The sequence below is a fragment of the Neofelis nebulosa genome, chromosome 11 (genome assembly GCF_028018385.1).
Source record: "Neofelis nebulosa isolate mNeoNeb1 chromosome 11, mNeoNeb1.pri, whole genome shotgun sequence".
Taxonomy (NCBI): domain Eukaryota; kingdom Metazoa; phylum Chordata; class Mammalia; order Carnivora; family Felidae; genus Neofelis; species Neofelis nebulosa.
Window position 1 is genome coordinate 41,548,975 of NC_080792.1, and position 16,828 is coordinate 41,565,802.

The 16,828-nt window shown below is 36.5% G+C and overlaps 2 protein-coding genes across 3 annotated transcripts in view; one reads left to right on the plus strand and one right to left on the minus strand.

Moving 5' to 3' along the window:
- DSC1 (desmocollin 1) overlaps positions 1 to 16,828 on the plus strand; it is a 352,925-nt gene that overhangs the window by 152,248 nt on the left and 183,849 nt on the right. The window lies entirely within an intron of this gene.
- The window catches only part of DSG1 (desmoglein 1), a 36,061-nt gene that overhangs the window by 7,930 nt on the left and 11,303 nt on the right, over positions 1 to 16,828 (minus strand). Inside the window, exons 5-12 of the mRNA XM_058692433.1 lie at positions 15,636 to 15,791; positions 13,398 to 13,542; positions 11,377 to 11,543; positions 9,046 to 9,180; positions 8,556 to 8,741; positions 5,765 to 6,024; positions 4,313 to 4,452; positions 827 to 1,162 (exon numbers count right to left, since the gene is read on the minus strand). Of these exons, the coding sequence (XP_058548416.1) occupies positions 827 to 1,162; positions 4,313 to 4,452; positions 5,765 to 6,024; positions 8,556 to 8,741; positions 9,046 to 9,180; positions 11,377 to 11,543; positions 13,398 to 13,542; positions 15,636 to 15,791 (1,525 nt within the window). The remainder of the gene's footprint in view (positions 1 to 826; positions 1,163 to 4,312; positions 4,453 to 5,764; positions 6,025 to 8,555; positions 8,742 to 9,045; positions 9,181 to 11,376; positions 11,544 to 13,397; positions 13,543 to 15,635; positions 15,792 to 16,828) is intronic.

Below are 16,828 nucleotides of genomic sequence, written 5' to 3' on the forward strand. Positions count from 1 at the left end.
GATAGCTTTGTATCTAGGGGTATTTGACCCCAAAGCCCATGCATAATTTTTATATCTGTTACCAACTACACTACCCAAAGGTAATCAACAATATAAAAAACAAGCTCAAAGTGAAAGTCATCTATTACTTGCAGTAGAGATAAACAATGCCTGAGTAATTAAGTTACTTTTATAAAGTACCTAATTTTAGGGGTGCCTGGGTGGCTCAGTTGGTAAAGCGTCCAATTTCGACTTAGGTCATGATCTCACAATTCGTGAGTTCGAACCCCGTCGGGCTCTATGGGGACAGTTCAGAGCCTGGAGCCTGCTTTGGATTCTGTGTCTCCCTCGTCTCTCTGCCCCTCCCCTGCTCATACTCTGTCTCTGTCTCTCTGTCTCTCAATAAATAAATAAAGAAGCACTATAAAATACTTAATTTTAAAGTTTTAAAATGTTGGTTAATAATTACTATGGCTAAAAAAGTGAAATTAGAGAATTAGCTCTTCTCATAAATTTTATGTTACATTCTGCAAGTTTGCTTTTTCCGTGTAGCCTTTTCTGATTGTTCGGATCTTTTCTGATTGTCTTCTTCACTCAAATAGCAGTCTGAACCTGCCTGTTATGGCACTTTCCCATTGCACTGAGATTGAATGCAAGGAACTTTTTGTCCTCCATTGCACTTTGACTTTCTTATCTTATTAACCCAACAGCAAACAGGCATTTCTTGATACGTGCACAAAATAAGAATTTGGAAAGTACCTTTCATCAAAGGATCAGAAAGCTTATCTCCTCCCCATAATTTCAGGGGAGGGGGATGCCTATGAATAAGATTGTTAAAAGTACTTACATCCTAGGACCAAGAATCCCATGATGAGTAGTCCAATGCCAGCAGGACCAAAATGGACATTATCTAAGGGATTTCTCTGGTAACCACCACCTGGTTTGTCATAGGTGCTGCCGTCTGTATTGGTACCACCGCCGTAATCAGTGGAAGTTTTGTCGGCTGTGTTAGTACTGGTGTCACCTCCGGTGTCACCTCCGGTGTCACCTCCAGTGGCACTTCCACCGCCGTCATTTCCATCGCCTTCAGTAGTGGTTCCCTGATTACTTTTATCATCATCTTCCCAGCCGGAACCGTCGAGGTTAATATTAATTGTTCCAGTACAAGTTCTTTGAAGAGTATCTGTAACAAGATTTAAAATGGAAGAAATATCTAATACACATAGTGTAATAATTGTCAAACAACACAAAGCCATTTTTTGAATCAATAACTTATTTCAGTGTTTTTCTTCTCATCAATTCAGTAACTTCCCAAATCGTCTCTTGTTTGTGACTGAGTTTTTAAATAAGACAAAGATGAATATTTAAAACAAATTTTTTTTAAATGTTTACTTACTTTTGAGAGAGAGAAAGAGAGAAAGAGAGAGAGAGAGAGAGAGAGAGAGCTCGAGGAGGGGGGGTGCAGAGAGAGAGGGAGACACAGAATCTGAAGCAGGCTCCAGGCTCTGAGCTGTCAGCACAGACCCCCACATGGGGCAGGAATTCATGAGCTGTGAGATCACGACCTAAGCCAAAGTCGGACACTTAACTGACTGAGCCACCCAGGACAACCCGAGACCAAGGTGAATATTAGTGCTCTCCTGAAAAAACTGTCCCATACGTTGAGAAGCATAAACAATAAATGCCATGTTATGTATTTGCCAGTGGTGTGTGATAAGCCACAGTGGAGGCATTTTTAGACAATGTTTTACACACTTCTCGATATTTTAGACCTAGATTTTATTTGTTGTTTAACGGTCTTTCATTTTTTTTTTTTTTTTAAGTTTTTATTTAAGTATTCTCTACACGCCATGTGGGACTTGAACTCCTGAACATGAGATCATGACCTGAGCTGAAGTCAGATGCTTAACCGACTAAGTCACCTGGGCACTGTTGTATTATCTTTTAACCTTAATTATAATGCCTAAAATTTGTTACTTGTTTATGTTATATTGACAGATCATATGGCTCATTCCATTTTATATTTTTTTAATTTGCATTGTGAGAATTCTTCCATACGTCAATAAACTTTTCATTATATAGTTTTTTTATGGCTACATAATTTCACATCAAGTGGACCATAGTTTACCTACACATATTACCTGTTAATTATTATAGATAATGCTATAATTAACATCTCTGTACATTCAGACTTTTATAGTTAGGACTTCTAAGATTATTAAAATTAGGTAAACACATAGGAATGATTTTGTTTGAAGTCATTGTTTTTTATCTCTATGACAGAAATGTGAGCTCTGTGTCAGACTTCGTTCATTGATACAACCCTAGAACCTGGCACAATGGCTGGCATTTCATCAGGATTCAATATATAGTTTTTGAATAAATGAAGAAACATAACAGAGACAAGTTTAAATTTAGTCTATCCAATATCAAAGCCCATGCCCTTTCAGCTCAGCTGTGCTGATGCTGCTATTGCTGTTGTTTTTGTTGTTATTTTTATCATTATCATTGCATACACTACTTATAAGTTTGCATTTTTTGAAGACAAAAGGAATGCTCTCTATTTTCCATAAGTCTAATAATTTCATAAGCAGAAGTTCCAGTTTCTTCATGTATCTAATTAAGCTTGATGTTGGCTGTCTGTAAAAGGAGTAAAGTAACAATTGCTTAAGATAATTTCAGCACTGAATCAAAACAAGTTTTATCTATAGATTAAATCAGCATTTCTATTTGGAATGTATATTTTTAAAACCACATTTATTTTTGGTGTGCCTGAGTGGCTCAGTCAGTTAAGAATCTGACTCTTGGGGCCGGGGGGGGGGGGGGGGCGGGGGGCGGCAGCGTGCCTGGGTGGCTCAGTCGGTTGAGCGTCTGACTTTGGCTCAGGTCATGATCTCGCAGTCCTAGAGTTCTAGTCTCACAACAGGCTCTGTGCTGACAGCTCAGAGCCTGGAGCTTGCTTCGGATTCTGTGTCTCCCTCTCTCTTTCTGCCCCTCCCCCGCTTGTGCTCTCTCTCTCTCTCTCTCTCTCTCTCTCTCTCAAAAATAAATAAACATTTAAAAAGTTAAAAAAAAAAAAAAAGAATCCAACTCTTGGTCTTGGCTCAGGTCATGATATCAAAGTTCGTGGGTTCCAGACCCACGTAGAGCTCTGCACTCACAGCACAGAGCCTGCTTGGAATTCTCTTTCTCTCTCTTTCCCTCTGCCCCTCCCCTGCTCCTGCTCTCTCTCTGTCTCTCTCTCTCTCTCAAAATAAATAAATAAATAATTTTCTTAAAACTACATTTATTTTGACTAATTATGATAAAAAACCAGTATAATTTGGTAAATTTCTGAATTGTTGAAAGACTTTAAACTTATGGTTTCTTTTCAAAGTTTATTTATTTTAAGAGAGAGAGAGTGCACGCAACAGAGTGTACACAAACTCACAAGCAGGGGAGGGGCAGACAAAGGGGGAGAGAGAGAATCCCAAGCAGGCCCCAGGCTGTCATTGCTGAATCTCACAAACTATGAGATCATGACCTGAGCTGAGATCAAGAGGCAGACAGATGCTTAACCAACTGGGCCACCTTGTTGAATGACTTTAAAGACATGCTATTTCATTTGTTTTTAATCTGTAAAGCAAGTGGAAATTGTCAGCCCCTGTCTAGGACAATCAAAAGAGACAAGAGAGAGAGAAAAGGGGAGAAATAGAAAGTCAAGAAGAGGAACTGAATTAGCAAATATTGCTTAGTGGAATTAGTCTCGGACTTCTCTCCTCTTGTGGCCAACCTAATTTTAATTCTGTTGGTTTGGCAAAGTAATATAAGCATGCTACTTCCAAATTGTTCACATGAAGTTGTATATCACCTTTCCAAAAAAATTATGTAAAGTCATGTCAACTTTTCTTTTGGACTAATTATTTGAAAGTAATTTAAGAATGCAAGTTAAAATTTTCATTTGAAATGAATAAGAACTAATATCTATTGAATGTCAGCACTTTTCTAAGTGCTTTACATGTTAATAATTCTTTTAATATCTCTAGATCCATAATGTTAGAGTCCCATTTTACAGAAGAAAAGACTGAGGAATAAATGGGTTAAGTAACTTCTTTAAAATCTTATTGCTACTAAGGGATGGTGAAAGATACCAATCCAGTCTCACTCCAGAGCTCATGGGCTTAGCCACTGAGTTACACTGTTTCTCATATTATTAAAAATTTGAATCTATAATAGCCAGTATGATTTTTCTGTTGGGAAAGGATTATTTCAAAATATAACAATTAAGATTTTAATATTTGAGTGTATATATAATTTCCTCTAGAAGGGAAAAAAAGTTAAGTTGATTTCTTACCATCTATAGATAGAATTGTTCCTTGGTATTTCCCCCCAAGCATTTTATATTGTTCCATGGTAACTGCATTTCTCAAAGTAATTATGCCTGTTCTTGAGTCAATATCAAGTAGGTTAGCAGGATTATTTCCCATTACATATCTGTATTTGAAGAAAACAGTACAAATTAATGTTAGCTATCTAAAAGAGAAACAGAGAGACAGAGATTTTGATTATAAAACACATATTTCAAGTCAGTAGTTATAACCCCTGGATATTATTTTCGATTATTAGAGACTTTATTTTTTATCAGGGAAGTGCCACCACATTCAGAAATAGAAAAGGTTTGGGGTGCCTGGGTGGCTCAGCTAGTTGAGCATCAAACTCTTGATTTTGGCTCGGGTCATGAACCCAGGGTGGTGTGAGATCAAGCCCCGAGTCAGGCTCCTTGCTGAGTGTGGAGCCTGTTTAAGATTCTCTCTCTCTCTCTCTCTCTCTCTCTCTCTCTCTCTCTCTTTCTCTCCCTTTTTCTTCCCCCCTGCTCTTCTCCCCCACTCTCTCTCTCTCTAAAAAATTTTTTTAAAAAGTAAATAGGAAAGATTTAAATTTAAGAAAAATAAATCGCTGGCAGCCATTTCTAATGGAATATCTCTTATGCCCACTTGGATGTCAGAATCATCTTTGATGCTCGAAGTCTCATTTTCATTTGGTTTTGGTAGCATCAGAACTATCCTGGAAGACCCAGATCCTGGAACTCCCTGGGCTGCTTCTAATTCTAAACTGTTCTCTTCCCTAAGAAGTTAAGTTACTTCTCCATCAGTTTGTGGTTTCATTCTCTCCCAATTTTTACTCCCCCTTCTCATATTCACAATGACTTTATAGGGCTTCTGTTGAATTTCCTTCTCATTTACATATTTGTTAAACATTGCTTAGATAACTCTGTCTCAGGCACTGTGAAACTCAAAGACTAGATGGGAGGGGATGGGGAGGGATGGTCCTCCCTCAATGAACTCACATCTGTGGAGTACAAAGAGAGTGTATCATTATTCAATGCTGATTATAAAGTGAAGAGAGTAGCTGAAATGAGCTAACTAAATCTAATTGATTTCAATCTGGGCAGGTCTGCAATGGGAAAATCAGTCCATCAGATCTTCTGGGAGAATAACCATGATATGTGGTGATCAGCTAATTGGTCAATAAAATACATAAACACAGAAATGTCAAACTTCCAATATTTTCCACATTTTACACCTTTACTTTTTTTACATCTTACATTTGCACAATTTTTTATGTTTTCTTAAGTTAAAAGCTCTAAATTAAACAACAATTCAGTAGTTAGTACTTTTCATGATTGAATGACGGTTTCAAAAATAGAGAAAAGAACTTTAATTTGGATACTTAAAATTTCTAAAGAGAACACACTGTATTTAAGTTCAATATATGGTAAAAGTTATTTGGAGAATATCAGTCTTACCTAACAGTTGTTGAAGCTACACCTGTGTCAAGGTCAGTAGCTATAAAGTCTCCCACTTTATAATTTTGTCCCATGTTGCTAGTCACTACATATGTCTTTGAACCTGGACGGAACACTGCGCCTTCAATTACATTTAACACAGTCACAGAGATGGCGGTTGCTGTGAGTTTGTATTGAGACATAACTGAATGATGAAATTCAGCTTTATTTCTGACACCAATACTAAGTTGCAGATTCTTCATATCTTCATAATCTAGGGGCTAGAAATGACAGAGTGAAATAGTTTTACTATAAGAAAAAAACATTTTGGAAGAAAGGCAAATCCTTTGGTAATAGGCCAGAAAACTCTTACATCTCTTTCTTTAATTAAATATAAATACATATACATACATGCTCTATTCTTTCTTTAATTCAATACAAACACATGAAAATATAGCAAGAAAAAAATCCAATTGTCCTAGGTCCTTTGTCAAAACAGTTGGTAATATATGACATGAATTTTAATTATACATCAAGCAAATTAAAAACTTAAAATATATAGATGCATTTTGTCTTTTGTCTTTTGCATTTTGTAGCAAAAAGACAGTTTATGTTAGCTTCTATCATTTCATTTTTCTCAAAAAGTAGATCTAGGGGCACTCGGGTGGCTGAGTTGGTTAAGTGTTCAACTCTTGATTTCAGCTCAGGTCATGATCACATGGTTTGTGGAATTGAGCCCTGTGAACCCCACATGGGGCTCTGCTGTGACTTCACAGAGTCTGCTTGGGATTCTCTCTCCCCCTTTCTTTGCCCCTCTCCTTCTTATGCATACATACTCTCTCTCTCAAAAATAAACATTTTTTTAAAAGTAGCCTTATTTATTACAAAGTATGGACCAAATATATAGTGCATTCAATCATTTGACTTTTTATCCATAAAGTACTATTTAGAAGAAATTTTACTTCTGTAAATGTGACTTCTTTCAATAAGTCTAGTAATCAGAGTATAAAAATAATAAAAATCCTTATTTTCTTCAGTATATTCTGGAAAAAATTTATTTCATATTATAAAATAATCAAGTAGTCATTTTCATTATGAAAGTTGGTGTCAATTCACCACTTATGAAATTCACAAACAACTATGCATTATGCCCATAAGTTCCAAGTGTATTTTTCTAAATTTTCATGTGAGAGTAATTTAGATGACCATCGATTCATACATCAAACTCTCCACTTAGTACATTTTTTTGAATTTGTTTAATGTTTATTTATTTTTGAGAGAGAGAGAGAGAGAGAGAGAGAGAGAATGGGGGAGGGGCAGAGAGAGAGGGAGGCACAGAATCTGAAACAGGCTCCAGGTTCTGAGCTGTCAGCACAGCCCGACATGGGGCTCAAACTAGGGAACAGTGAGATCATGACTTAGGCTGAAGTGGGATGCTTAGCCAACTGAGCCACCCAGGCACCCCTCCATTTAGTACAATTTTTAATCCTTGCTATAATGTTTGCTTCATTTGTAATTCCAAGAAAGTCTATAATATCATGTATACATATATATTACACATGATTATAATAAAGGAATTAATATAGGATGTCATGCCTGGAAGAAAAATCAACATTATTCCTATTTTATGGATAGAGATATTGAAGATAAATAGACTAATTTTTAAAAGTGATGTAGTTATTTGGGATGAAAAAGATTAGGACTCATTTTCCCCAGTATGGAATCCTATATGGAACAGAGGAGACAATATGAACTTATAGCTAGAGAAACCTATGTTTGAATGTCAGCCGTACCACTTACTAGCTATCAGAACTCGAACAGGTTACATACGGTCTCTGAACCTCAGTGTATTTATCTGCAATATGGGCATATAACCTAATTTGCAGGGATGCTGTGAGGAATAAACTAAAGCATCTGCATCCTGCGTCAGGAAATAGAAGCTATAGGCATAGTGACACTTTATGAAGACATGAGATAAATGATCACACATTCTTATGGGGACAGAATTCTTAGAAGTCTGTTTCTCAGGACTATTCTGAAAGAAGGAAATAGTTTTAAAAATGACTATGTTTTGCCATAAAGAATGCATACAATCCATCTTCTAGCACAGGCTGAAACCTTCACTATCAGCTCCCCAGGAGTCACATTCTCTTTTTCTCACATCTTAGAGGAAATTCTACCTCTGGTACATGTGGTGGGTCATCATTGTAGGGGGGACATAGGAGAATTCTGTTGACTTGGACCAAATCTTTGTTGCTTGGACCAAATCTCTAGTATATTTGTGTTCATAATAAGCCTTGGTCAGCAGCCACAGGGAGATGGGACTGTGATAATTCTATAATGACAGTAATTTAATTTTAATTTTATAAAAACACACTGGAGAACTAAACTTTTAATTACATGATAAATATTCTTAGTGCATATTAATTAATGTACATTATTGACACAGACACATTTTTAGAAGGCCATGTTCAATCTGCTTAAAAATATTCTTCAAAGGTCTGAAACTGAACCTTAAGGGTTACTCATACTTTGTTGTGAGTGTAAAATAAGATTCATTTTTAGAATTCTCTTAATTTATATGATCTGTGAAGGCATAGTGTATTAATAGAAGAGACTGTCAAGTTCAAGTTTAATGCCTGGCTTCATAAAGTGATGTAAGCGGAAAAATGGTAAAAAAGCTCTATGTCATATATCATTTTAAAACACTGTATTTTATTCTTTTACTCAATTTTGTGAGATGTTAACATTTTAAGATTAACATTTTGAAAAAGACTAAAAAACTAAATTATTTAGGGTAATTATACCATACCTTAACAACCTTTAAAATTCCCACATTTGTTCTTTCATTCATTTCTATGTCAAACCAACCTCCTTCATTTCCAGAGATAAAGAAAATGGCTGCTATCCAGTTAGCTGAGTACTCTTCGTCCAAGTCAATTACTCTAATCTGGGCCAAATTTGAATGCAGAGCATTTTCTTCAATACTAACAGAATACTGAAAGAAGAAGGAAAAAAAAATTTAACACCAACTGTGTGAGTGAGAGAAGAACTATACCAGATTTTCAGAGAATGTTTATGGTCATTCATTATTTAGAAAAGAGATCTGTGTTTATAGTCTCATGCTTCGTTGTCCAAATACACATATTTTGCCCAGGTATTATGTACACAAACACAAGACAATGTACATGTTTGTTTACATTTGGGTTTTATGTGACTAAAACTATCACGTGTCCCTATGAATAGAATCATTTGAACAAATTTTAGAATTAAAGTTATTAATTCCAAGGACAAACACTTACTGAAGACTGTTCCAAGTACGGGATGTTATCATTAACGTCAAGGATTTTAATGTTGCATTCACACTCTGCTGACATGCCATCTGCCCCACCGTCTCGGTCTGAGCCTCTCACAGCAAGGGAATACTGGCTGTATTGCTAAAAGCACACATATCAAAACACATTACAAAACATATCACAGTTGATCTAGACAGTCCTGATTCTGCCTCATGCAAAGTTCTTTTAGAATGTTAGTTCAACGTAAATCTATGATTAAGACAAGGTAGCAGAGAATATTGAAAATCCGCAGATCTCAATGAATCAATATAGCAGTTGGTTCTTTCTTTCTTTCTTTCTTTCTTTCTTTCTTTCTTTCTTTCTTTCTTATCTTTGAGACAGAGAGAGACAGAGCATGAGCAGGGGAGGGGCAGAGAGAGAGGGAGACACAGAATCTGAAGCAGGCTCCAGGCTCTGAGCTGTCAGCACAGAGCCCGACGCGGGGCTCGAACTCAGGGACTGTGAGATCATGACCTGAGCCGAAGTCAGACACTCAACTGACTGAGCCACCCAGGCGCCCCAAGCAGTTGGTACTTTTATTTCCAGCAATGCTTATCCAGCGTCATTTAAAAGAAACAACGCTTTTAAAGGCCTCATTCCTTATTATATGTCCAGGGTTGAAAAAGTTGATAAAGTGACCAAAAGTTTATAAAATGACCAAAATGGTCAGGAGGAGAGAGATTAAGGTTTACCAAGAATTAATGGCATGAAAATTCCAAACCGTAAATAATCAGCCATGGAATGTGCAAGAAGAATAAAGACATAAGAAATGATTTGCATTTCTGGGAGGTGGGAGTGGTAGGTGGAAGCAGTGGCGTTATTGATGATCCGTCTTCTTGATTCTACTCAATGGTGCTTAAATTTTTACAAGCTAGAAAAAATCGTGAAGCCTTTTCCAGACACATGCATACACACATCCTCATTCAAGATTGTGGATATCATTTTATAGGATTCATAGTTAGAGACATCATGAGGGCTCTCCGTGGTCTCTACGTTAAAAATATCTGCTCTGGTGGCCTGCCAGTGACTGCAGAGTTCCTTTAATATTTAGGGCTCTTCACCACTAAAAGTCTTGTGACATGAAAGGAATTCCATTGGGCTCTTTAAGGAAGTTTAAGAGAGAAAATGTTAATAGTTAATTTCTTCTGATGGTGGTTTTCAAACAAGTGAAAAAGGAGATACAGGTGACTTAGGAACTGATAGTTTTGGGATCATTAAACAGCGTGAAAATAATCTCATTTATCCTAAATGTAGGAGTCATTAATAGGGGAATCATCATTTCAAAATAACTATAATAATTAAACTAAAATTTAATTAACTATCCATTCAAAAATAAAACTTCTTCATTTATATCCCCCAAATACATACAGACCTGGTAAATCCTATCAATATTTTTTAAAAGATGAAAATGTTGATACTTTTATATTAAATAATGGGACCACATGGCATTAATAGATTCTAACTTGATTCTAACTTGCTAACAATCACTAATTATTTTCTTATTTGTAAATGAGAAGGTTGGTCTGGATGTTACTCAATTCCTTTCCATCATACTGATTCTGTGATTCATTTCCCAAAGTAATCAGTGGTCTGTCAGTAGGTGAGATATAGGAAGGAAAAAGAAGAGTTCTGTTGTCAGATGAGCTTAGGATATTCTGGGCTAAAAGAAAGATAAACAAGTTTCTTAGCTTGTAGGAATTCTTAGAGCTTCTACTATGTTCATGCACTGTGACTCGCCAAGATGGGGGATGTAATAGCAACTGTTTCTTAAATCTATTTCATTATAGAACACATTAAAAAAATAGAGCTTTTAGGGGTGCCTGGATGACTCAGTCGATTAAGCATCTGACTTTGGCTCAGGTCATGATTTCGCAGTTTGTGAGTTCGAGCCCCGTGTCAGGCTTCGTGCTGACAGCTCAGAGCCTGGAGCCTGCTTTGGATTCTGTGTCTCCCTCTCTCTCTGCCCCTCCCCCACTCATGCTCTGTCCCTCAAAAATAAATAAACATTAAAAAATGGAAAAAAATAGAGACTTTGCCTCTGCCTTATGGATATTCTCATGTGCTTTCAGAATCTAGTTGTCTTAAATTGAGGTAATTCTTAGGTAGGATTGAATGAAAAGTGACAGTTTAAAATGTATTTGCGGAATTCTCATTTTTTTCATTTTGAAGATATTTGTTATACCATTACCATTACGTGAAAATTTAAACATATTGCTTTCTTTTTCTTTCTTAGATACTCTTGCTTTTAGAGTCACTTCCTTGGAAACTAACAAACCAATCAAAGAAAAAGAATATTACCTCTCTGTCTAGAAAATTATTCATTGTTCGAATTTCTCCAGTGTTTCTATTGATAATAAACATTGGTGAATCAGAAGGTTCCTGTCTTATGATCTTGAAGGCTATTTTTGAGTTCAAATTATTTGGTTCATCTGCATCAGTAGCATTGAGTCTCATCACCAGTGTATCTAGAAATCAAGAAAAATTGGTTGGAAATGGACAGTTTGCATTTTTGTTATAATACAGTATATTGCTTTTTTAACAAGTGTTAAAGTTGGTTGGTCCGTATAAGGTATGCTCTACCATTTTCCCTGTCTACTTCAACAGCTTAGCTCCTTTCTAAACTTTTGCCTATACAAAAAGATCACATTTTCCCAGGAACTTACACATTTCTGACAGTTAGAAAACAAAGATATGTTTTATTCTGTGTTTCCTTTTCATGTTTTAGTATTATCCTTTTTTTAAAGCCTACTGTGGTGAAACAAATGATATCAAGGCCAGACCAACTTTTTCCCAACTATAGAACTTACTAGCTATATAATCTTGGCTTCAGTGTCCACCCCTACAAATGGGGAAGATAATAGTACTGTGTTCATTGAGCTCATGAGAGAATTAAACAGTTTAATGAGAAAAAATTATAGGAAGTTCCCATCGGCTGAGTTCTGTTTTGCATGGTCCTTAGTGAAGCGGTAGGTAACAAATAGGTTTAAAGAGATGCTTAACTACATACTTTGTCTTATCCCTTATCTTTTCCGTGAATCTTATAAACAGTTTTGATGAAGGACACTAGAGAAGGAAAAGCTGCCAGTGTTCATGAGCTAGAATTCTTCTTTACATTCAGTCTTTTTTAGCACAAGTGCCTCGTCTGTAAACACAAATGCAAGAGATATCTCCCTTCTCACTGTGTGCACACACACGCACTTTGCCTCTCAAGAATGGTACTAAGGAAAACAAACAGTGGATTTCTATTCCATTTTTCTTTTATATATTGTGTGAATTTTTACAACAAACATTTTTAGAGTGATATTTTACAAGGGATACCTATTCAAAGTATACGTTTAGTATTTTAATAAATAAAAGTACACTGTAAGGATTTTTGGAATTTATAGTAAATTATACCACTCAAAGATCAAAAGTAACTATGGTGAGTTGAAGTTTTGAATTTAAATGAGAAATCATCACTGCTGTTTTAAATATATTTAGGACAATCTTCCCTGGTGTGCTAGACAGTTAGTTTTCCCAAGTGACTCAATATTTGGCAGTTAAAATGTTGCCATTTACAGTAATCCATGAGGAGGACATTATACCTTCAGATAGTCAAAACTCTTACAAATAAATGCTCTACCAAGTTTATAGGTTTTCTGGTGCCCCGTAACTAACGACTTGGGACCATCAGCTTTCACTATGCATGGGGGGGCCAAACAAGGTTAAGGTTATAGTACATTCCAAATACATAAAATAAGTAATTTGAGTAAAAAGCAAGGAAAACCTATATTTATGACATCATATATAAAAAGGGAAAACAAGTTTTGCCTTGTGTTTATTTACTGTCAACAAAAACTCTTGAAGATTTTGGTCACAAAATAGATGGCCTGGAAGTGATTTCTACTAACGACTTGAAAGTAGGTTAACAAAAAAAAAAAAAGGCAGCATGAACAGAAGTGGATGAGATTTGCCCTTCAGAACAGCTGGGCTGGGAGGCTAAATTCTCCCAGTGCCCTTGCCACCACCGTACAAAGTACTTTTGGGATTTCTCCCGAGGGGTCTATAACTGAGCTGGCGCGTGAGTTACATGAGAAGACCCTTCTCATTTCTTTGGAGTTGTTTCTTGTGTGTGCCAGATTGGAGCTACTTCCATAGTTAAAGGGAAGCCATTATGGAGACTTCTCGTGCTTTTCTGTTCTGGTTGCTTTTCTATACTTAATCTTTTACATTCATGATGACGTAGTACCTTCACATAGTTTGGCCTCTTGTTGCTTGGCTGTGAAGAGTGATCTGGAAGTCAGTATATTCTTGTTTACTTCATAAAATGAATTACTTACTTGCATTAGAATTTTCTTCTATTTGTCCCAGAAAAGTAGACATAGAAAATACTGGAGGGTTGTCATTTATATCCAAAACCCTGACTCTGAGCTCGAGAGGCCTCTCTAAATCTTGACCCATGGAATTCAGAGCCCGGCAATAGATCTAGGGGAGAAGATAAGAATAATTATTTGGTGCAACAGATACTTATTAAGTTTTTATTTTGTTTGGACACTATGCTAGGTGTTGTGGGTAACCAAAAAAAAAAAAAAATAATAATAAGACCTATTATTTGCTACAGAAGGTAGATGCAAGCAGTACTTAGAATCAATAAGGGGAGGCAAACACAAACTCAAAATACCATTTGAGAAAAGGTAACATGATAAGTTATTTAGAAGAAGACTTAACATACTGTAACATTATAGGGGGATGTAATTATTGAGAGAGATCTTGAAGGGGAATTTCAGCAAGTGGAACTGGGAATTGGCAAGATGTTCCAAGCAAAGGGTTTTATGTGAGGAAAGAAGCAGAGTAATGAAAATGCATTATTTGAAATTAGGAGTCAGGGCTATTGGCTTGGAGGATGGGGTAAAGGAGGCATCAAAGAAAGGGAGTATTTGGTAAGCTTAAGTGGTGACTATGTGGGTGTCTGTATTATTATTGTTGCTGCTGTTATTGTTATTATTCATATATGAAGTGTACATAAGTATAATGGATGCTATTTTACCCATGTGGTATATCATACAAAAATGCATTGTGCTTCAAGAAAAGCTAATAGGTTGGCATGGTGACTCAGAGGTTTTGTGAGTAAACATTGTCAGAGGTAAGGCAGGAGTATAGATTTGGAATAGAAGGCTAAGGAATTGAAATAGCCTAAGGAGTACAAACAGGCAGTGTGACTGAAAGCACAAACATCCATTACTATTTGAAGGTGTTTGGGCACATGGGTTGATGGGGATTTTTTAATGTTTATTTATTTATTTTGAGAGAGAGACAGAGTGCAAGGGAGCACGAGTGGGGGAGGGGCAGACAGAGGGAGAGAGAGAATCCCAAGCAGTCTCAGAACTGACAGCACAGAGCCCCTTGTGGGTCTCGATCTCACAAGCCGTGAGATCATGACCTGAGCAGAAATCAAGTTGGACCCCAGGCACCCCTGGATTGAAGGGGCTTTAACTGAGTGAGCTTACAAGATCAAGGAAGGTTTTCTTTATTTCCTTTTCATTTTAAGTATTAACAAGTGTTAATCATGATGATAAATGGACATGGAAGCAGCCAATGGAGAAAGCAGAAGAGAGATGAAAACAAAGTTGATAGAATAAGGTTCTTGAAGAAACAGATAATTATGGAACAATGGATATCTTGGGGATAAACTCTGGGGAAAAAGCAGAAAATTAATTTTATTTTTGGATTTAATGCAGAACATTTCTGAGCTGGGGGAGAGAGAATTAATTGTGGGAATGTTTGACAGAAGGCTTCACACTTTTTAGCGAAGTTGGTCATCAGGTCAGCTGCTTAAAGTGCAAATGAAGCTGAGGGTTTGGACTTTTGTCCCAGCCACTCTCAAGAATGGAAGTGTGATTCAGTTAAGGATGGATTAGAGTATTTCCAAAGCACGTTCTGAGCTCAGGTGAGACTGAGCAATGTGAATTTATAATAAAGTATGTTTATTCAGAAAAGGCTCCCTTAGTAACTCAAAAATAATCTCTCAGGATTGGAGTTAAAGAGAAGCAATTATTCTCAACTGAATTAAAGAAAAAGAAATAAGGGGGCACCTGAGTGGCTTGGTCAGTTAAGCGTCTGACTCAGGCTCAGGTCATGATCTCATGGTTTGTGAGTTCAATTCCGCGTCGGGCTCTGTGCTGACAGCCCAGAGCCTGGAGCCTGCTTCGGATTCTGTGTCTCCCTCTCTCTCTGTCCCTCCCCTGCTCTCATTCTGTCTTGCTCTCTCTCAAGAATAAATACAAATATTTAAAAAATATTTAAAAAAAAGGAGTAAGAGTTAGGTACTTGCCCTCCCAAACAAATATTCTAGCTTGCCACTGGAGACAGACCAGAGGCTAACATTTTTGGTAAAGCATTTTATAAAGGCGTTTCTCCTAATCTTACTTTGGTTCTGTTGGGTCATGAGATGCTCATGAATTGAGACAATCAAAAATGTCTCATATTGGGATTCCTGAAATCAAATCAAATGATCTGAGCTTAAGGTATTCCAAAAATAATTTGAGCCTGAACATATGTATTACATGGAGCCCACTTACAATGAAAAAAGGGGTGACCTCTCGATCAACTATGGATGTTATATTAATTTCACCAGTTTTTTGATTAATAATGAAGATTCCATAAGGTGGCTGATCAATTCCTACTCCAGAGATGCGGTATGTAACTTGCTGGTTTGCAGCACAATCTGAGTGAATCTGCAGAGAGAGCACAGGTGAAAATATTACAGAGAGCAAATAGAAAATGTTATGTTTGATAAACAACAGCCATCTTTCCCAAGAACTATTGAATGTGAGTACCTGTTTTCTTTTGGGAAATGCTGGAAATAGATATTTTTCTAGTTATAGCTGTAGTATTTTCCATAATAACTGGCAGTGTAATAAAAGAAATTCAATTCTATTTCTACCAAATAAGAAAATAATAAAATATCACCTTAATAAATGCAGGACTATGCAGTCACCATTCATTCATTCATTCATTCATTCAACATTTACAATTGTCTGTGTTATTTTCAGGTTCTGTGCTAGCACTGGCTCTAGAGTAGGGAACTCCTTGCCCTCTCAAGGAGTTTAGCAATGTTGTCATCATATAACTTTGGTCTCCTGATTCAAAATGTTTTTTAAATGTAAAGTTTCAGAAGAGAATTTGAAGTAGATTTATGTAGGTAACAAGAGTTATCTGACGCTTTGTAGAAGTTCTTAATTCTGAAAATGGGGAGGATGTGGTATCAGAAAAGTAAGGAGATCATCCCAAATAAATGACTTGTAGAAACTGGGATTCTTTCTTTGAAATAAAATATTATAGGACTCTATGCAACTCTAACTGGGGAGTCTGTATATCTATCTGAATGTGTGTATATTTGTATATGTGTTTATGTATGTATATATATTTTTGTCTGTGAATCTGTGTGTGGGGATGTATTTATGAGTGTGTGTGTGTGTGTGTGTGTGTGTGTGTCTTTGTACAAAGGAAGATATACAAGAGAATATGAAAGAGAGTGCATTGTGAATTCTTACTTAAAAAGCCAAAAGTAGGTATTCAATTCTAATCAATCAAGGCAGAAAGAATACACATTGAAATAGTCCCTCTGAGTATGCTGAGTGTTAAATTCATTATTTAAATCACTATATTTTTGGGGGCGCATTGTGGCTCAGTCAGTTAAGTGATTTTGGCTCAGGTCATGATCTCATGGTTCATGGGTTTAAACCCCATTTGGGACTCTGTGCTGACAACT